General features: G+C 32.9%; 5 protein-coding genes, 2 long non-coding RNA genes and 1 pseudogene across 8 annotated transcripts; 2 read left to right on the top strand and 6 right to left on the bottom strand.

Annotated features, from left to right (window-relative positions):
* Window positions 304–2992, bottom strand: LOC109127512. The gene is made up of 9 exons (XR_002034076.1): window positions 2853–2992; window positions 2666–2736; window positions 2506–2589; window positions 2245–2327; window positions 2042–2096; window positions 1861–1955; window positions 1004–1737; window positions 517–845; window positions 304–421 (listed from the first exon to the last, which is right to left on the bottom strand). It is a non-coding gene; the product is annotated as an uncharacterized LOC109127512 (long non-coding RNA).
* Window positions 4730–7056, top strand: LOC104725720 (dihydrodipicolinate reductase-like protein CRR1, chloroplastic). Its single transcript, XM_010444432.2, has 10 exons — window positions 4730–4972; window positions 5042–5164; window positions 5245–5319; window positions 5410–5475; window positions 5566–5661; window positions 5798–5914; window positions 6213–6305; window positions 6422–6523; window positions 6634–6720; window positions 6807–7056. The coding sequence occupies exons 1-10, from the start codon at window positions 4868–4870 to the stop codon at window positions 6837–6839; spliced, it is 897 nt and encodes a 298-aa protein (XP_010442734.1). The 5' UTR covers window positions 4730–4867; the 3' UTR covers window positions 6840–7056.
* On the bottom strand, window positions 4866–6292 carry LOC109127170. Its single transcript, XR_002033896.1, has 3 exons — window positions 6200–6292; window positions 5603–5903; window positions 4866–4952 (listed from the first exon to the last, which is right to left on the bottom strand). It is a non-coding gene; the product is annotated as an uncharacterized LOC109127170 (long non-coding RNA).
* On the bottom strand, window positions 7214–8797 carry LOC104725719 (protein COFACTOR ASSEMBLY OF COMPLEX C SUBUNIT B CCB2, chloroplastic). 2 transcript variants are annotated; one of them, XM_019231560.1, is made up of 6 exons: window positions 8594–8797; window positions 8387–8499; window positions 8227–8298; window positions 7990–8130; window positions 7730–7883; window positions 7214–7535 (listed from the first exon to the last, which is right to left on the bottom strand). In XM_019231560.1, exons 1-6 carry the CDS (start codon window positions 8745–8747, stop codon window positions 7486–7488), a joined length of 684 nt encoding a protein of 227 aa, XP_019087105.1. In that variant the 5' UTR covers window positions 8748–8797; the 3' UTR covers window positions 7214–7485. The 2 variants fall into 2 exon arrangements, with proteins under 2 accessions (XP_019087105.1, XP_010442731.1); XM_010444429.1 differs by having other exon boundaries at window positions 7214–7621.
* On the bottom strand, window positions 9588–12869 carry LOC104725721 (F-box protein PP2-A14). The gene is made up of 3 exons (XM_010444433.2): window positions 12296–12869; window positions 11301–11419; window positions 9588–10123 (listed from the first exon to the last, which is right to left on the bottom strand). The coding sequence occupies exons 1-3, from the start codon at window positions 12626–12628 to the stop codon at window positions 9700–9702; spliced, it is 876 nt and encodes a 291-aa protein (XP_010442735.1). The 5' UTR covers window positions 12629–12869; the 3' UTR covers window positions 9588–9699.
* LOC104728816 (uncharacterized protein At4g04775-like) lies at window positions 13478–14041 on the top strand. The gene is made up of 2 exons (XM_010447745.1): window positions 13478–13639; window positions 13730–14041. Exons 1-2 carry the CDS (start codon window positions 13478–13480, stop codon window positions 14039–14041), a joined length of 474 nt encoding a protein of 157 aa, XP_010446047.1.
* On the bottom strand, window positions 16051–17281 carry LOC104725722 (E3 ubiquitin ligase BIG BROTHER-like). Its single transcript, XM_019232082.1, has 7 exons — window positions 17254–17281; window positions 17104–17166; window positions 16918–16986; window positions 16725–16846; window positions 16522–16649; window positions 16243–16351; window positions 16051–16106 (listed from the first exon to the last, which is right to left on the bottom strand). The coding sequence occupies exons 1-7, from the start codon at window positions 17279–17281 to the stop codon at window positions 16074–16076; spliced, it is 552 nt and encodes a 183-aa protein (XP_019087627.1). The 3' UTR covers window positions 16051–16073.
* Window positions 18654–21098, bottom strand: LOC104728817 (annotated as a pseudogene).

Genomic DNA, 22155 nt, shown 5'->3' on the forward strand with positions numbered 1-22155 from the left:
TCAGTGCCCATGCCCGCTCCGCTTAGTTTTGCGGACTAACGGGCATGCCCGTGGGCATCTTCTTCTTCTCCTCCACCAAGCTACGTACGACCGTACCTATGCTGTGAACAACAAATATGCAACTATGTAACAACTATGCATTTGAATAATGTGATGTCCCAGAACTTTGAGACTCCCTCTACGGATTAACATCAACATAGCAAAACAAATAGAACCATAAACAACAAATGAAGATGTTTAAACTGAAATTTAAATCAAATATAGTAAACTGAAACATTATACCAAAGTATTAAAATGAAATGGAAAGCTGAAAACATAGATCTCAAGGTCAAGATGTCTCTTCAACCAAATCAAGATTCATCATCAACAATTGATTGGAAAGAAGGTAATGTCTCATCTTCATCAAATTCTTCATCCTCCTCTACATATGGCAAAGTAATAGAAGAAGGTCAAGGTAAATATATATCACTTAAAAGTTACACAATCAATACCAAATTGTGAAAATTGTTTGCTTACCATTTTCATATGCTTCAAAACCTTTTAACCAATTGCGGCAGCATATTAATGCTTGAACATTTTTTTGGGAGAAGACGGCTTTTGTACTTGTTCAAAACTCGAGTTTCAATACAAAAAGAAGATTCAGATGCTACCGTTGTGATTGGTATACTAAGGAGGTCGCAAGCCATTGATGCCAGTTCTCCATACCGTTGAGAGTTATCTTTCCAATATTTTAAAATATCCAAACTCTCATACTCTATCATGTCTATCGGTGGATCATCTAGATACATTTCCAAAGAAGACTTTCCACTAGTAACAACAGTTTGTTTGCGGAAGTTTATAAAATCCTGCAAATGTATAAAACAAGACCATAAACATTTTTAAAAAATCTGTAAATGTATAAAAAAAAAGAAACCGTAACTAAACCAGAAAAAATTCTAGACATCTATACACATTTCTCAAAACAAAACTTAAAAACCAATAGCATAAGAGACTAAGAACTTACATCATAGTTGCCAAAACTCTTTTTTTTTTCCTTCATTCTCATCAGTTTTTTGATTAGTTTCACGTGTCTCTGAAGAAGATGATGTGAAAATGAACTTATTCTCATAAGATTCAAAAAGAGTAGTAAGCTTACCACGCAAATGTTTAATCTTTATCTGAGCAGAACACTTGTCGTTCTTTTCAAAACAATAATTTACCAGTGTTAGCTTCAACCTTGGATCAAACACTGTAGTCATTGCAAAGACATCACTAACCTATTTCCAATACTTATCAAACCTTTCTCTCATTGGGATAATCATACTTTTGATGACTTCATCTTGATTATGTGAATTCGATATCAAACAATTGTTGATCTTCCAAACTTGCATGAAGTACAAGTTTGAAGTTAGATATGTTGAACCTGAGATCAGATTAGTGATTTCATCAAAAGGCTCCAAAAAACTCACAAATCTGGTTCAATCGGTGCCATTCAGCTTCTGTAGGGTGAAACTTGTAGTTTCTCCTATCAATGACTTTGAGATTACCAAAGGCAGCTCGATACTTGAGAGCCCTATCAAGCATCTTGTATGTTGAGTTTCATCTAGTTTTCACATCCATAATCAAGCCCGCTTTCAACTGTAGACCAACAGCTTCAACACATTTTGCAAACAAAATCTCACGTTTTCCAGAAACTTGAACATATTTGATACTCTCTATGATCTTTTCCAATGTATCATTTATATCTTTCAGGACAATCTGAACAATAATATCTAGTTAGTATATACTAATTACTAAATATTTTTTTTAATTATCTTTCAAAGCTTCTAGGTGTGTCACAGGATTTGGTTTAAACTTTAAAACAAGCTAGACAGCGTTTACCTGTAGGCTTAGTAGGCTGCAGCCACACCAGAGTTCATGTCCCATAGAGCCTTGAACTGTCTTGGATGCTTGCTGTCTTTCTTGTCGCCGTGAAGCTTAAAAACAAAGAAAAGAGCTCAGGAAAATCAAAGCATAACCAACCAAGGTAATCATTATGAGCTTAACAGATATATATACTCACCCGCCAAAGCAATAACATCACCAACATGAAAATCCACAAAAACCTTTTTATCCACCTGCAAAAATCATAACAAAATCAAGAACCATGTACAGAGAAATCAAGCATTGTAATGGGATCTGTTAGAAGATCAGGAACCATATCACCTATGAGACGGAAGTGTTAAGCATAAAGCAGAATTTTAAGGACGTGGATCGAGAGCTTACCAGCATTGTACTAGTGCCTTTAATCAGTTTTGAGCCAGATAACAAGAACGAATTTCTTTGTAGATCTTTTAGAACCTGCTAATCTAAAAGAGAGATTAGAAATACATGGGAGGTAGTGATATAGCTCATCAAGAGGGGTAAAGTACAACATACATTCCCACCTGAGCCGGTAACTGCAGCTTTGATAAAATAACCCACAAATTGTGAAGTTTCACGACAAACAAGCCAATGAAAGATTTCAGTTAAAAGTGTGATGATTACCTGAACACCATTCCTGAGGGGTACAATATCTCCCACAAAAATATCATAGATAGAAACCCTGACTCTTCTGCCGCCTCTAATGACCTGCAACCAATAACGTTCAGCACACATTGTGGGCAAGGTTAACACCATACAAAAATGACGAACTACGGGAACAGACCTCTAGATGTATGTTACTCTTCTCCTTGCTCAACTTTTCAAATTGACAAGAGTGCTTGTACTCGATTCTAGCTGCATAATGGGAGAAAAAACAATATAAATCTGGTTGTTTCCATATTCTATCGTCATTGTCATACGACGACAAAGTATTAAGTTGGCTAAGCAAATCAAAGATTGTACAACGATACCTCTGATAATGATATAGAGAACAATAGCCAAAACGATGCAAGCTTCCACATACCATCCATCGAAGATATCCTGCAAGTGACTCATGAGAGCGAGACATAGATAATAAATTTAGACAGAAATTTGAGTATAGCTCAAATCTAATTACCAAACTTGTAAAAAAAAAAACATCACCTTTGTGTTAATTCGCAGCAGCAAAAGAATTGCTTCAGTAAGCAAAAGAATCTCCTCTGTTCTCCGTAAATTTCCTCTTCTCTCAAACGCTAGCCGAGAACTCTGCCATGTTGGCAATTTCGGACCACCCGCATGACTGATCGTGAGCGGACAAAATTTGTTTGACCCGCAAACCAAACGGGTCGAGTCCGCGAGATCCGCCAATTTTTGGGCATAAAATTAAAGGCTCATGTCTTATCCACTATGATACTTAACGGGCCATGTCTGCGGGCCTTAGGCCCAATTAACACCTCTACATATCTGGCAATCATTTTTTGCTATTGCCTTTGTCGGCAACTTTTGTGAAGTAATAAATTTCACATTCTACAAAAAAGAAAATGCGAAAGTGCCAAAAAAAAAAAAAATGAGACATGACTAAGAATTGACTTTTATATTGGTGGTATAATCAAACCAAAAACATCATACCGTAAACTCAAGTTCAAAATCCAAAGTTTATGAAAAGATAGAACAGGACATTATGTAAAGATTGCAGAGCAACAAAAAAGTATCATTAATATAAGCAAGCAAGCACAAGCAAAAACATACCATGTGTTTATTTTATAGCCGTAAACCAAGAAACAAACACGTGGTGTATGGTTGCAAAGCAACGAAATATATGTTCGGAAAAAAAAGGATGTTGCACTCACATAGGCACATAAACTAAGAGTATGGTCTTCTTAGTCTTAGTTTCATCCTCAGAGATAACCTGGATTAGAAGAAGGCTCTATATACCAAATATGTACCGGACAAAGATTCTTAAAAAACCTAATCATCAACTACAAGACTATGCAAACACTTATTTAAGAACAAGTAAACTGAGAATGTAAGATCATATCAATAGTACCTGGTAGGAGTAGAATGAAGCCAAAAGATGAGACTTGATGGTCGAGCAGAAAAAGAAAAGGAGCCTCATTGTGGCTGAGAAAAACTCAGAAATCTACAATGTATTCGGTTTCAGTATTATATTTTGTTGGTCTGTTCCATCAAGTTGTTCTGGAGTTTAAACTCTTTTCCTCCCATGAAATCACTTCTCCTTTCGTAGTTCGTATAAACCACCCAATGTGTGTTAAGGCATCAAGTAAACAAGGTAGAGATTCGATAGCTTTATGTAATAACCATAAAACGATGGAGGACTCACCGGAACTCCGTATATTTCATTACGATTTTCGGGAAAGTTAGAGATGGGATTTTAGGAACTGGTTTGGGATGTTCACCTCCTGTCGCTTCATCCGATCGTTAGAGATCGAGAACTCTGACCTCCTAAAACGGAGAATCTGATTCTAGACTTAGAAAAGTTTGAGATTCGGCCCTAAAATTGAAGCCCTAGGTTTTGTTTTTATGTTTTGACAAGAGTAAAAAACCCCAAACTCTGTTTCGTATCTGTCTTTCTTGGAAAACAATTCTTTTATGTACCATCTTACCTTTTTTTGTGTGGTCAACATTGATCCTCGTATTTTTATGTTTTCCATAAAAATATTGATCTCTTTTGTTAATTTTCAGCGGTTTAGGATAAATCATATGAAACTAACAAATATTTTGGTTTTTCAAAAGAAAAATTTACTGGAAGTGATATTGTATATGTTTTTGTTGAAGGGAAAAAATAAAAATCATTGGCAATTTTTAGAAATTATCTTGAAGAAGAAAAAACAAAGAGCCAAGTAACCTTATCCATTCATACGCCTCAAACAAAACTGACATCGTTTCAAGTAGAGGACACGACAGTGAAGAATCTCTTATCAACATGAGGAAACTATAAGCAACAAAAAGTAAACAAAAGGCAAAAGCTATCTCCGAGGTTAGAGCAATGGCAGCTGTGAACTGCCACTTCTTCAAGCTATCACGACATCTCAAACCCTCAAGGCCTTCCTTTACCTGCTCCGCTTCTCAACCTTCACAAAACAACATAAAGGTAATCACATCATCGTCATCGAGTTGCCATACAATGCAGCTTTGATATTGATAATGCTACTACTATCAGGTTATCATAAATGGAGCTGCAAAGGAAATAGGAAGAGCGGCTGTGGTTGCTGTGACTAAGGCCAGGGGAATGGAGTTAGCTGGTGCTGTCGATAACCATTTTCTTGGCGAGGATATTGGCTTGGTGGCTTTACTTAAACCCCATCTGTACATATTATTCCAACTGGTTGATTTTGACTCCCTAACTCTAATGTTCTTGACTAGCTGTGTGACATGGAGGAGCCTTCAGAGATACCAGTAGTGAGTGATCTAACAATGGTCTTAGGCTCAATATCTCAGGTTCCCATTTTTTCCAAACCCCTCCCTCTCTCTGTTTCCACCAGATTTAAGTTCTACAGGAGTTGACCTAAACAAAAATATTGTTGGTAGGGAAAAGAAGTCGGAGTTGTGATCGACTTTACAGACCCATCAACAGTGTATGAGAATGTAAAACAGGTAATAAATTTTTATCAAGCTCCATATATCCACTACAGTGGAAAAATCAGAAAACTATCAACAGTGCTAATGATTTCTGAATATATCAAGGCAACTGCATTTGGGATGAAGAGTGTGGTGTATGTACCTCGGATTAAGCCAGAGACAGTATCTGCGTTATCTGCACTATGTGACAAGGCCACCATGGTGAGCACAGGGTGAGATACTCGCAGATAATTCATTATGTTTCCTTTCTTTGTGAGGTTGAGTGTGTCCAGAAGCAACAATTGTTAGACGAGAGGTGGCCCAGTTTAATCTAATTTCATCCCTGCTTGCGTTATAGGGATGCCTAGTAGCACCAACTCTATCCATAGGATCTATACTACTCCAGCAGGCTGTGATCATGGCCTCCTTCCACTACAACAATGTAGAACTCGTGGAGTCAAGGCCTAATGCAGCGGTATGACAAAAACAAAAACAGTTTAGATTTCCTAGAATTTGAAACTTTTGGAATGTTCATCAAGACTAATTAAGGCAAATAAGACTTCAAAGAGGCTAGTTACAACTTACAAAAGACCCATATATAGAGCTTTTGCATATAGAGCATTTTCCAAGGCATATATATAGACCTTTTGCATATCATTTGCATGAACCAAGGTAAATATGATGAGATAGTCATTTATGACAAAAAAAAACTCATATGCAGCTTTTGCAATTGATTTACAAGAAGTGACTCAAAAGATACCTATGAAATGCAGGATCTTCCTTCTCCAGAAGCCACCCAAATCGCAAACAACATATCAAATCTTGGTCAGATCTACAACAGAGAGGATAGTTCAACAGATGTTAAGGTAAGGCATGAATAACATTGCAGAAAAAAGAGGTCAGAAAGGCTAACAAAGATAAACCAGTAAGGATTCTGTACATATTATACATAATAGAGCTGAGTTTTCACTCATATTTACAGGCAAGAGGTCAAGTAATTGGAGAAGACGGGGTTCGTGTTCACAGTATGGTTCTACCGGGACTACCATCTAGTACACAAGTCTACTTCTCAAGTCCAGGAGATGTAATTATCAATACTGCAATCTATTTTCAAAACTCAAACCGAATATTGGATTTTCAATTTTCAGGCTTCATAGCTCATAAGGTATCTCATCCACAAACTACTGTACACAGGTTTACACTGTTAAACACGACATAGTTGACGTAAGGTCCCTAATGCCTGGCCTACTCCTAGCTATCAGAAAGGTGGTACGCCTCAAGGTAACAAGTAATCAGGCGAGAATTCTCCATTTATTGATGTCTTACTGTCATCTAACTACTTGCGGTATCCTCTTTTGGTTTTACAGAATCTGGTTTATGGCCTTGAGAAGTTCCTGTAGGAACTGAAGTGTCTCGCCAGTCATTAATCAAGTATCAAGATATGAGTCAAAGATTAAATTATCATGATTACCTCATGTCATCCTGCAAGTCATATGAAGGAAAAAAACATTACACATAAAGTTTAGAAATAGATTGTATTTTCTTTCATGATGATAACTTGATAAGAGATTTCATTTTTAAGTGGAGAACACTAACAAAGTCAGACTTAGAAAAGCATTATCCTAAGGATTTTATATTAAACAACTGCTACATTACTAATAGCTTCACGGCCTGTAAAAGATGTCAAAGTTGTGTATCAATATATTTTTTAAAAAAAGGTTTTAATTCAAACGTAAGTTTGTATATTGCTAGTCCTACGTAGTCTACCAACAAGGATCATGAAGGAACTAAATGCCTGGCTCTCGTCCAGTTAACGTTCTATCAAAACATGCAAAGTCCTCCCATATTCAGATAGACCACCAGCAAAGAAGCATAAATACAGTGATGAACGTCTGTCATATATATGACTGCACAATGACAACTTTACCAAAACCCACAGCAAAAGAAAAACTGGAAACAAGCAGTCCTAGTTTGTTTTGATCCACGGGAACAATCTAACCTCTGAATTTTTCAGCCATAGCTCCAATCCAGGCTCTATCTTTATCGCTATATGCATAACCAGCAGTAGAAGCTACCAGCAAAAACCCATCCATTTTCTGTGGTTCATATATATCTTGTATGAGAGGTTGTACAAAAAGAGAACGCGTCCCATCAGGAAGAATATCCCAAGATGCTGAAGAACCTAAAAATCAAACTGAAAGTCACTATATTTCATCACCACAAAGACCAAATGAGTAGATCAACACTGGTGAACAAATCCAAAGTTGTACGACTAAAGAAAACGCAATACCTTCATATTGAGGGAAATAAAGGGTCTCCTTCACATCAGCCAAGCCAATTTCATCCACCTTTTTCTTGAACCAATCATGTAGTTGAGCCTTTGACATCTGATCTGGACAATTCCAGTACCCACGAACACAAAGCTCACCTTGAATTGATATCAACTGAACAAAAAAAACAGGAATTTTTAAGTAGAGCAGAGAAGTAAGAACACAACAAAGCACCAAACAAGATCAAAACCCTCATCCAAAACAAAAAAAAACACCATACCACAGCTATAGTACTTGTATTCCTCAACAAAACATACGTCGCCCATGCTAAATCCTCCTTCAAAGAATCTCCAATATTTGATGATATAACAAAAACTTGCTCTCCCTCTTCAGGTAGAGTTCTCTGCTCCACTACAGAACCCTAAACACACGACCCATCAACAACAGTTACTATAAACAAACAACAAACAACAAAGTTTCACTACACTCAAAAGTAGACAATGTAAATCAGAATTACCTTGAGAAATTTTCCAATGTAAGGTAAAGCTATTGAGAATGCAGCTAGTGATATCCCCAAAGCTTCTGATCTCTACAACCAAGAAGTCACAAAAAAAAAAATACTAAATTTCACAGCTTTATAGCAAAAAGACACTATTAATCCATTACTGCTAATTTACCAGCTGAGGTTCATTGATTGGAGCAGAAGCTGAGAAGTGGTTAAGAAGAAGAAGTGATCCAAACCCGTACCCAAGCCATCTCGGTAGATAAGATTCGTCTAGCCCAGGAATCCCTAACAAGTGCAGACACAATCCGATTCTAAACTTATTTCACAAATGCTTGTTTTAAAAATCTGAGCTTTCAAGTGGAGAAGGAAGAGATTTTACCGAAAGTGAAGCGAAGAACAGAGAGATTGAGTTGTTGTTGTTGAGTATCGTTCTCCGTACGAGCAAAGACTCGCGTAGACCTTGAGGAGACACGAGCACGAGGTTGCGGCGCGAAGCTTGAATTGAACGGGAGATTACAAATTCGAATACTCATCTCTCTCTCTCTCTCTCTCTCTTAGGTGTCTTCGAGTCTCATAGCTTCTGTATCCGCCATTGAAATTGACTTCTCCAAGAACCTCTGCGTAGTGGGATAGGCCCACTAATATAAGGCCCAATAGGTAATAGGATAGGCCCACTAATACCAGGCCCAATCATTGAAGGTTGGAATGAGAGCATGGGGGGTAAGAGAGTGAAACTAAATTTACTAATCAACTCCTAAATATGCCAAAACTCATCACATATATTATTTTTTTACATATATACTAGGTTAGACCCCGTGGTACACTACAGACAATTTTTAAAAATAAACTTTTGAATATATTATAAATAGATCAAGTTTCTTTGAGTTTTTAATATAATGTTAAATTGTTATATATGTGTGTTCTCACAGTAATTAATAAAAAGGTTAAGATAGATATTCATTATATATTAAAATAACTCAAATGTGAAATAATCTATATCCGAATATACTTGTTTGGTTACAAAAATCCTAAAACAATTTTTAAAATATATTCGTTTATAAAAATTCAAATCACATCATATGCTAAAAAAATCTAAAATTTTATTAACTTTATGTATTAAATAGTAATTTAAATAATTAAATATAAGATTAAATAAAAGTGAAAAGAGAATTATATTTTAATCTAACATATTGCTTTAAATTAGGTAGATAGATTTAGGAAATTAATATTATCAAATAAGGAAATTATTGTGTTTGGTTGTAAGGATTGTGGAGAATTTAGTTAGGACTTGTTTGGATACAAAAATAAGAGAGGATGACACAAAAATGTACTCCAAAAATGTTAAGATAGATGCACATCTTTACATTCTCAAATATAGAACTACACATCTGCTTAATACAAAAATTTGCACAATTTTGTTTAATACTTTACATACATACTGACAAAAAATATCCTAAAAAAAACTAATACAACAAATCAAAAAAATTAATCGGAAAATGTATATTTCCCTCTATACTCAAATGGACATATGATCACACAATCTAAACATAACCCACCTTTGGTATGTGTACAATCTATCTGGAGCATAGAGAATTTGACCCAAACTGGTGAGTTCTCATTCTCTACGACGAAGTCACCCACGTGGTGATAAACCCACCTCCCTGATTCTTCCAAATGTCGTTCCGACATAGCGCACTGGCCGTCGGACGTGGACAGTTGAAACCTGACCGGTTTGATGCCCCAACCATGAACTTGGTCCAAATTACATGTTTTCCTCCCACATTTTCTAATAGGTTTGCCTAGTTGTATCTTGAAAAGTATACTGTATTTTCCGGGTGCAAATTCGAATTTGATATTTCCAACTGCTTCTAACCACCATATTTGCCGGAGATAAGATATCGAACCAAATCTGTTGGAACAAAATGAGATTCATCGTAAGAACTTAATGATATGAATCACAATGTGAGAGAGTTGGTCCAAGTAGATACATTGTTGATAAGCTCTACAACTTTAGAATAGGTCCCTTGATATATCACAAATTCACAAGTGGATCATGAAATATTCGATCTCATCTAATAGACTTATAAATAAGTACGTACTTTTCTTATTTTGGTCTTACCTTTAAGCAACACTAATGAAATAAAATATTAGTTTCATAATTTGGTTGATAAATAAACTATATTAAAGTGGTGTAGTGGAGTTAATGATTATGTATATATTATATACTTGTTCCTATTTTTGGTGAAAATATATGAATTATGTGGATAAAGTTTCCAATTGTATTTCTTTAAAAAATTATATGATATGAGAAATAATAAACAATAAGTGTGGGGGAAAAATAATTTATATTTTAAAAAACGATTGTTGAAAGAAAGCCATCCAATTATTGATATGATCGAGCAAATTTGGGATAAGAGAAAATGACATATTCGTCGACGACCTAAAACTTTCCCTATTCACTAAACAAACCAGCTTTTTTTGAGTTTATCTAAAGATTCTATATGTACATATTACCTGTAAATTTACGAATATTTATGATGTATACGTCATTATACATTTCGTATACGTGTTGATTAATATCTTCTATCTAAGATTTTTAGTAACAAAAGCCAAAATATATCTAACATCACTTGAACATTATTTAAATTTCAATTTGTAGTTCTCTTATTTATGTCAGCAAATTAGTTATTTATTGTCAAACAGAAACTTCATATATACATTAAGGGATTTATGATGTATATTCTTAGAAACTCGTTTAAATTAAACGCAAGTACAGAAGTAGACTTTAGAGTTTTGAGTTTTCGACGTAGAAGAGTGTGTGAATACAAAATGTGTAATCATCAACTATGACCGAGGTCATGGCACGTTTCTATGATTTATAACCAATAATAACATTGTCATTTCTTGTTTATATTATCAAATGATTAGCTTCGAAAGTGAAACAAATTTATGTTGACGAAGTCACAATTATATAATCAAATCAGCGAGAATTTATAATCAATTATTTTTAATGAAGTTATGAATTATCAACCAAAAATACTAAAATTTAAAAAGATTATGAAAGAGAAAGATTCAAAGAAAAGAACCTGGATTCGCCGGAAGAAAGATGTTCCCAATATCGGCGATCATCGATGCCGGTTATGTTCATTGCCTTTGGTGATATCGCCAAACACACTTTCCCACTTCTCTTGTCCAACCATGCTTCCTTTTCAATATTACAATCCAAATATTTACTTTTCTATTAATACAAGTTTATATGAATAATTAAATCGCAACCAACTTTACAAGATTTTCATATTCTTAACAAGATAGGAATGATCTTTTTCTTTTGTTTCTTATTTCGTACACACATGACACACCCCGAGTTTTAAAATTAGCCTTTTTTATTTGATTTTTCTTTCGGCAACATTAAGCCTTTTTATTTGATTTGCAAGTCAAATCCAAACATACCGGAACCACTTATATATAAAAACTGAACCATAATTTTTATTCATGCTTTCCGGTTTTAATTTTCTCCGCATACAAATAAAATGATGTGTAACGAACCCAAATTCGACCACAGAGAAAAAAAAATATCGAGTCACAAGAAATATCTTTCAAATTATTGATGCATTTTATCATCGATTCATTTCAGGTTTTTCTTAGCCAATAGTTCCTCTTTCTATTCAACTTATAAATATCATTCGACCAAAAAAATACGAAAAGGTTAGGGGTATAAAGATTTTTTTTTTTCGAACTCTAGTTATTTGTTTAATTTTTATACAATAGGTACCAAAGATGTAAGAAAAGTGTGTTTAATTTTTGTTTTGTAAGAAAAAGGAAAAGTGTGTAAAATAGTAATATAGCTTTTTTTAAGAAAAGTGTGTTTAATTCTACTGTTTCTAGAAGCTTTTTTCAAACTTTTTATTTTGATCATAAAGTGGGAATAATAGGCTAAATTAAACATATTGACAAAAATCCTCCAGAGAATATATACTTTTACATCCCAAGAAATATCTAATAATACGTAATTGACCATCAAATAAATCATAAGATTCATACAAAAAAAAAAAACATAAATATTGATAAAAGAAGATAGAACCTTTGTGCCGGCGTCGAAGAGGTTTGGTCGACAAAGCCTTGCATAGATCTCTTTCTTGCGTCTGATAAGTTTGTCTTTTTCTCCTACTTGTTGTTGATCTTCAAGAATTCTTCTGACCAGAAACTTGTAGTTACAAGGAAGCTTGTGTTCCCACACCGCATCTGATCTCGACGCCCTATGAAAAGACTTGTTTACACTAGCGAGTAGGCAGATCTCTGGTGGCTCCATGTACATGAACATTGCCGTTATACAGTTCTCAGGCACGTCTTCGAGACCGCATAACTTTCTGCCAAAAGGTTCGGATCCAGAGATGCTCGATGAAGCCGCCCCCATAGATGGAAAGATCAGATGATGTATATAGTAAAATGATTCCTCTTTTGGTCTTTCCTTTTCTTGGATCTGGTGTATGTATTCAAGATATGGGTTTGATGTGGTGGAGAAGTAGAAAATATATGGATGAAAGAGATGGGTTTGACATATTTACGATTCTTTCGTTCTTTGTCTAATGGGAGAAGTTAGTGGCTTTCTTGGTTTTAAAGGAGAGAGAAAGGGTTGTACGTGGGATTGGGGAAATGAAATTAATGTGAACAGAAACTATTTAATAATTTAATTTGTTTTCTTAGTAAGAATATTAGTGATTTGGTGCAGTTATAGATGTCGCCAATCTATACAAGAATTTGATGGGTTTTTTTCTTTTTTAACTCGATAGTTTATTATTCCGTCTGTTTTAACTTTTAAGTTGTGTCGTTTGTAGGATTTAAAATTGGGCTGCCTGTACTCCTGTAAAATAATAGGGTTTCAACTCGTGTATTCATGTACTTTAAGGCTCTACCTATTTCCTCTAAACAATATATATTCTTTCCAATTCTACTTATATTAATTTATTTCTATCTAATTAACCAAAATTAATTAAGCTGTAATAAATCAACGTTTTGCGTTTTAAAATTGATAATTCGTGATTACTGTACCGCGATTGGCATCACCCGACCAAAAATATTAGACCCGAAAATTGTTTTCTTTACCCATAAAACCAAATCGATTTGGGGAAAAATTGAAATTAGGGTTTATTCTTCTTCTCTTCTCTTCTTCTTCTTCCTCGAGACCAAAAAAAACGAGTCTTCTTTCTCGATTCAATTTCTTCTTCTTCTTTCTCCGTTTGTTTATTTCGCTTTAACTCGAAGTATGAGTCCGTTTTCTTCTTCTAATTCGTCTCATCTGACTTCGGGAACTACTCACAGGGGAGTTCCGAGTAGGTGTTGGTGTGGTAACGAAATAACAATGTTCACTTCGAAAACAGATGAGAATCCGTATCGAAGATTCTACAGATGCGTGCAGGGCGTGAAGGTAATGTGATTTATGTGTTGGTTTGTTGAATTTATCAAATATTTTGCCAATGGGTTGATGATTGATTCTCCGATCCGGACATGATGTTAGGATAAAAAGGAGAAACACATGTTCCGTTGGGTTGATGATGCTCTTTTAGAGGAGATAAGAATGATTGAAAACAAACATAAGCAGCTCTTAGAAGATGTCAATGTTCTAAGAAAGATGGTGGTGGACAATGTCGAGGTCCAAAACAAGTTGATGCAGGAGATGAAACAACAGATGAACAAGGAGATGAATGAGATCATTCAGCAAGAGCTAACGGATACAAAGGAGAGTTTGGAAAAGTCGAACATGAAGACAGTTTGCATACTTGTTGTTGTGGCAGCTTCAATCTTATGGTTGTGTGGAAATGTTGTATGATGTCTTTGAGATTTCTGTATTTCTATTGTTATGTTAAGACAATGTCGAGGGTTTGTGTTGTTTGTAATGAAAAGAGAAGCAAAACATGTGTTGTCAATAATGAACCAAAACATAAATCCGAATCGGCTATATTGTTGTTGTCATAAGCATACTCAAAAGAAGACAACACATTCAATTTTTCCCCAAATCAATTTGGTTTTATGGGTAAAGAAAACAATTTTTGGGTCTAATATTTTTGGTCTTGTTAAGCCAATCGCAGTACAGTAATCGCGAATTATCAATTTTAAAACGCAAAACGTTGATTTATTACAGCTTAATTAATTTTGGTTAATTAGATAGAAATTTATTAATATAGGTGGAATTGAGAAGAATATATGTTGTCTAGGGGGAAATAAGTAGAACCTTAAAGTACAGGGGTACACGAGTTAAAACCCTATTTTACAGGGGACCTCATACAGGCAGCCCGTTTTAAAATAAATATTGTTTAGGTTTTTAATGTAAATGTTTAATAAAAGTTTCAGTTTTATTCCTACCGTTTTAATGTTTGAACCGTTTTAATGTTTGAACGATAAAATATAATATATACAGTAGTAACGTTTATGGTTAAAAAAAATGAACTATGGATAGTCAAAAGCATTACTCTCAGTTTTTTTGCAAAATTTTCATATACTATTTTCTCATATAGTTTTGCATTATTTTAGAAAAGTTTACTATTCCAACTTACTGCTAAGACTTGTACAACTTTGTGTAACCAGTTGGAATAATTAGTAAAGGGAACCGTTACTAAATGGAAGGGGAAAAAGTGGAACTTACAAAGCATATTAAAAGAAAAAAAAAGAGAAAAACATGTTGCAACGATTTTATTTGGAATATATTCAAAGTGTATGGTTTCATGTGACAAACTAATCCCATGGAAGATGCTTATCATATCACAATCCTTGTTACCAGTAGAGGAAATTAAAAATAATAAAATTTTAAATATTCATTAAGCTACACATGGTTAGTAATTTTCTATTATATATATATATATATATATATATATAAGTGTTCATGATGTTAAAATAAAAAATAAAAGGATTATTTATGTGATTTTAGTATGACAGAGGGGAGTGATTTGATCTTCGTTCTGAAAATATTTAAAACTTATAAAATAAGTTTTAGTTCAAATTTAAAATATTCGACTATGAGTTATTTTTGGCCCTTAAACCATAAAATGTCTTTCTATCGAGATCTAGTGGGTGCAAGAAATCTAGAAATAAACTATGGGCGCTTGTGGCCAACGCATTCTGACCAATAGGATGGCGAATTCGACTTTATATTTGTAATCATTTGTAAATATTTAATAAATGAGACTAAAATGTTTGAACTCATTCACGTACAAAGCGTGAAGTGAAGCTCCCTTGTCAAGTGGGTTGTGTCATTTCTTTGTGGGTGGTTAAATCTCTTATTCACGGATGTTAAATGTAACCACTCACAAAAATATGATATAGTGGACCATTAATTAATTTCATTTCAATATCCAATGTAATTATACGAGTAGCTGTAAGTTTCTTTGCATAAAAGATAGATACGCGTCCTCGGTCCTTCACAACTCTTTAGGCTAAATAGAGTAATAGTAATGCTAGCTAGTATAATAGAGATTGTTTAGTTATACATAACCTTACAACGATCAATGATTGGAGCGGACACCTTACATGTCAAAGTAGTTAAAGTTAAATTTATTAACGTGTATCACGTGAATCACGTCTAAGCTAGTATGATGATAATAATTAAAGAAAGAAAGTAAAATGTCAGATCTTAATAAGCTGGCTTTCAAACAACTGGCCTACATACACCAATAGAAGAAGCATAGAAACGAGGATTTATAATTATGGAGATTGTGACTCGCCCAAGAATATTGTCCGAGGAATTTAGAAATTTCATTTCTTGAAATCATTTTTATTTCTTTTGGTGAAAATACATATTTTATGTTTTATTAGAGAGTTACACATCAAATTCGAAAAACTTTTGTTTAATCAACGCATTAGGCATCCTAATTAAACTCCCTTGTGCAAACGCAGCAAGTCTGCATAAACAAAACAATAACGTTTAAATATAATATATATGTATATTATAACATTGTTATTTTAAGTATGCATTTTTCAGCACATAAACATAAAAAATATATAGTTGACTTTGATTAAATTTAATTATGTTCATACCTTGTTATCCTGTAACCAAAGTGTAATGCATTCCTTATGATAAATATGATCACATGGCAAAGTCGATAGCGTATCTTTTTCCTTGAATCCGATAAAACATATTGGACACCTTCAATATTCCACAAACCGATTAAACTTACCAACTTAAACCGGAACTTTATATATGACATTGAACAAAAATAGAAAAAGCAATACTGTAGAGAGAGTGACAATTGATTGTAAACTATATATTCATACATATAGCAACGATAAAAATAATTAGATCAAAATTAATCTTACTCAGTTTTTTCGGATACAAGAGTTTTCATTCTAGATTTGTTGATTTTAGGTGCTAATATTTGGTCAATCCTCCTCTCCGATAATCCTTTGTTGACCGATCCAATCGATTCTCCTAATTGATTCAGTTCCTGTATCATTCATACCAAGGTTAAAGTCTATCATAAAAATCGATAAATGTCGAGATCTATCTGCATATACCTAACCTCATAGCTCATGGTATCAGTATCGATGTCACCATCAGAAGGAAGAGCATGAATACTGTGAGATGAAGCATTTGAGGAACTGCCAACATGACCTTGTTGACGTTGGGATGTCGAACCATTCACTACATGGTTAAAAGTGAAATATCTATATAAAATATGATTTATTTATAATGTTGAGAATTTTATTTCATACCTCCTACGTCTTGGAACTGATAGGTAAGTTGGTCAATATCGTCCGTTAACGCAACATCATTCGCCGTATCTAGATATGTGGATCAATTTCGACATGCAGTATACATTAACCAAAACGCATGTTATATACCACATTTACAACTGAGATATGAAAATAGGATACCTCAAACAAAAAAAATATACTTACATTCTTGTTCTTGTAACGCTTTAGCCATATTTTCGTCATCGCTTAGAGAGAATTGACAATGCTCTACATTTAGCAAAATTTTGTGATGAATTATCTGAGTCATTTTTTAGGTGTACAATACACTTAATTTCGTAAGCGTAACGAAATTACCTTCCATATTTTGCCACTCTCTTGCCATCGCTTCTATATAAGAGAACAAAAAAAGGATTATAAGTAATCATCAAACAATTTGGATGATATAGATAAAAAGTTAAACGTATCTTAGTAAGCAATGATTCTAATTCGATCAATCATTTGCTACATAAGGCTTAAAAAATATGTGTTTATGTTGTCGTAGATTGGGTTGGAGGATTAAAAATAAGGCAAAACGAAAACGGGACTAGACCGAACTGGTTCAGATAATGGTCCACATTATGACAAACCCTATGAACAATAATAATTTACCTTCTTCTTCTTGTTGCAGAAACGCCGCCAAGGCTTCATCATTTTGCACCTGGCTCGATCGCATCCTCATTTGTATTTTATAAAGAGGAAAAAAGACTTGACTTATTAATGTTTTGGCAAAAGGATTCACGTAGTTATCTTTCTCACCAACCAAACCATTTTATAACAAAAAAAAATTATTGGTGACTTTAAGAGTTATATTTGGTAATTGTTGACATTGATGAGAAGATTACAACTCACATTGATTAGATCAATTAAAAGGTTATAAGCACGCCAAATAAATGTGCTTCCTATGTGTATGATTAAGGGATCATTTCATCATGCATGTATAATCTCAGTTAATGTCCACTCACATTTCCGGTTTTATATACTGTATTAATTAAATTGTGGCAATACATGTTTTATGTAAATTTAGAAGTAGAACTATACTAAATAAGTTAAACTTCGATATATTTAATCAGTGGTGAATTATCTAAACAAATGAGAATGTTGTTGTCTCTAAATTTTATTTTGAATGTTTAGTATATTTTAAAAACTGTGAAAATGCTATATACAAATATCGACCTTGTTTAATGAACTCAGTAATTATGATCAAACATAACTATTATATATCATTTCATACCAACTATATAAAATGAAAAAGAAGTTTTGAAATTAATAAATCCCAACACATGTTTGAAATATATAAATTTATCCATAGGCACAAAGTATTCATCTAGTTTTAAAAATGGGAGAAAGATTGGAGAATAACTTCTTTTTTTGTTGGCTGAAATATGTAAATATGAATAACTTTTAAAGGATGCAAATGGTTGCACGGTTGAAGAGATTGAATAGGTTGAATGGATAATTTTCACCATTTGCATTGAAAAGGTTTAAGAGGTTGGAAAAACTTATTCAGCCCGTTCAACTTAAAAAGTTGAAAAAATAAACTAATCCTACAGCAAAAATGTTCAATTTGTTCAACCACTATTTTGGAGATGAATGAGTTGAATATTATTCAACTCAATTTTATTCAACCCATTTTTTCAATTTTGGGCAACCATTTGCAGCCAAAATCTAAACCGAAAATTGCAGATTGTTATCGTCCCACGAAAATTAGTATTATATTATGGATAAACCTCGGCTTTGCAAACACAGCATACCTGCATATATTAAACAAAATATATACATTAGATTGATTAGAATACTAAAATAAGAATGTGTTTTGTACATATTATTAAATTCATGATAAATATATGCAGTTTTTTTTTCAAAACAAACATTTAGACTGAATTTTATGTTCGTATCTACCTTGTTTTGTTTCAGCCACTGTGTAATGCAGTCCTTATGGTAGATATGATTACATGGCAAAGTCATAATCTTATCTCCGTTCTCATAGTCCACCAGGCATATCGAACACCTGCGATGTTATCCAAACCAAAAATCAGATTCATGATCTATTTGAAAGCAATTGTACATTCATTAATTTGGTTCAGAGTAACGAAGCGAGATTCCAAATGAGCGACAAAAACTTAGTAAAGAAGATGAAAGATATAGTGATATTATCTTACTGAGAATCATCGGCAACAAACTTCTTTTTCCTAAACCAACACCCAGTTTTGGTTTTAGTACCATACTTATGAGTCCGCAGTCGGGAGATCTTCTCTTGGGACAATCCTCTATTGAAATCTCCAATAGCGTCTTGTAATTCATTTATTTCCTGTTCACCCAAATCAAAGAAAACAACATTCATATATATATATATATATATATATATTTTTATCAAAGACCATATATATATATATATATATATATATATATGTGAAATTGTTGAGTTGGCACGGTACATACCTCATACGTCATATTTGCGGTATCAATGTCCTCATTAGCTGGAGTATTGTGGGAGACATTTGAAGGACTAAGAGTATGCGTATGATGATCCACGAAGTTCTCATCATTGTCATAGTGAGAAAGTGCTATACTAGTCTAAATTTTTATGCAAAGCCAAGATTTGTGTCAATTCGTAGGGTTAAGAAAATTATATATAACCATATATATTTTCCGGGTAATCATAGATATGTAAATGAAAATAAAAACATGCGAGTTAATTTATCTGTATATATATATATATATATATATATATATATAGTTACTACTTACTAGCTATAAGCCTATATATAACCTATTTTAAAAACAATATAAGCTTTTCTAAGTAATTAAATTTCAAGTCTTGAGAAAAGAATAGCCACGCGTACCGAGGGAGCTTCACGTTGAGGTATGTATGAACGATTCACTGCAGATTGAATGAAACATGAAAAGCTTCAGCGTAATAAAATCGGAGTATGACGAACTATACGAGTCAATCCTTTTTTGTTTGTGGGCAAACTATACGAATCAATCATGTGTCTGTTTCACTTATTTTTATTATATAGTAAGTTGAATATTACGTACTTTTGAAGAAGAATAAAATTTGAAGCTTATAATCCCATCTAGCAAGCTTACTTGGAGTTTTTATGTAACTTATATGAATGTACCTCGCATGGGTTGGTATTGATGGGGTTCTTGGATACATACGTCCGTATTATTTGCCGCTATATGTATGACAATTTCAATCGGTAAGTGGCCAAATTATTCATCAAGTAAATGAAATATGTCTAATTATGCTTAAGATTAAAAAATATATTATATACTTACATTCATCTTGTTCTTACAAATATCTAGCAAGTTTCTCATCATCACTTAGAGAGCTCTGCAGATTACCTGTAAAAACAAATAAAATTGGAGGTACCATAAAACGATTCATAAGTCTCTTTTTCTTGGTTTTGGAATATGTTTGTTATTTTAGTTTTACAAAAACATAAAATATATAATTAATATAAGCATTATGGTTATGAATCATTTATTTTTTGCCTAACTAGGTTAATCAAAGGTATACCAATTTTTTCATCATCCGGAGAACAATAGAATTTAAACATCTAGACCTTGTCCTAAAACGAAAAAATTTGCACACAAAAAAAAAAGTACTAAAACAAAAAATAAACCTCATCAAGGTTATTACGTTATACTAAAGATGACATACTCTTTGATGTGTGTGGTAAACAAAGTATACGGAAGCATAATAAGACTACCTTCCAATTCTTGCAACGTTCTTGCCAATCCTTCATCATCATGTACGCAAGATTGCACACAAACTTCTGTAAAATTTCAATGCATAAAAATCTCTTTAATCATGAAAAAAATTATACAATTAACTAATCATTAAATCATTATATGATTCAGAAAAATATGGTTTAAGTTCGTAGGATCATTGCTTTGTAAGTCAAAAGAGATATATTGATGTTGATATATAAGAAAATTCGAAACTAGCTAGTTACAAACGAAATCATAAAAGTATTTTGCTATTGAAAACTGAAATATACATATAAGATTAGTATACCTTCTTCTTGCTGAATCTCCAAAGCAATAGCTACATCGGTACACATCAATTCATTTTGATATTGTTGTTCAACCATCCGAGCAATAACATCATCACTAAGCGTCTGTTCTGATAACTGGTTTACAAATCGAGACATCGCAAATTTGTTGAGTTTCTTAACAAAGGAGGTGATGCTTTCGACGATGATTGATCTCTATGTTTTCTCTTAACCATCAAGAAAAGAGATTAGTACCATAATTTATATCATCTTTTAAACCCTTTAATACGCTCACTTAAAGAAAGTTTTATCTTTGGAGATATGAGGCTAATTAGTGACGGCAATAGAAGATTATATTAATTAAAATTTAAAAGCTTCTTTGCCCATTATTTGAAAATTTTGTGATTTAAATATATTTGAATTTCATTTTTGGCTCCACAGATTCACTCTTTTCTTTTAAGTGTTTAAATGGTAAAATGTTACGGCCCCTTTTCACCACGTTGACTTTTATTTATTGCTAGAAATATACTACACATACGAAATTGGGTTACTTTTTCCATAATCTGATATGCATCTTTCAGAGTTGTTAACATATGTCATTTTGAATAAAAAATATTGACCACTGAATATTTTATAAATAGTAAAAAATCTTCTTGAATTGATTATGCTTTTATAAGCCAACATTTTTAAATTCATTGACTTTATATATATATATATATATATATCTATATATATATATATATATATATATTAATTCAGATATATATTTATTTAATTTGATTAGAAATAAATTTTTACAAAAAGTGATATATTATGCAGTTCTTAAATAATAATAAATTTAGGATAAATACTAGAAAATAAAACATAAGTCAGTGCTCCGTAATTGCTTTATGTTAAATATTTTTGTCAAAGATGTATTCTATTTCCCTTTTGCATAAATAAACTTTTATACAAATGGACAAAAAGTTAACTAAATTTGAAAACCTTAATTTCTTTTTGTTGGCCTGATGAAAAAATTTCTTTTTTTATTTGTTGTTGATGTTTTTCTTGATAAAATGTAGGAAAATCAAGGATGTTTCACTCATATATATATATATATATATATATATATATATATATTTAATATGTAATGATATAATCAAATTTATTGATGTAATCAAATTGAATGAAAATGGTGTATTTGGTTTTGATATTTTTTTAATAAAAGATAATATAA

The sequence above is a fragment of the Camelina sativa genome, chromosome 11, assembly GCF_000633955.1.
Source record: "Camelina sativa cultivar DH55 chromosome 11, Cs, whole genome shotgun sequence".
NCBI lineage: Eukaryota > Viridiplantae > Streptophyta > Magnoliopsida > Brassicales > Brassicaceae > Camelina > Camelina sativa.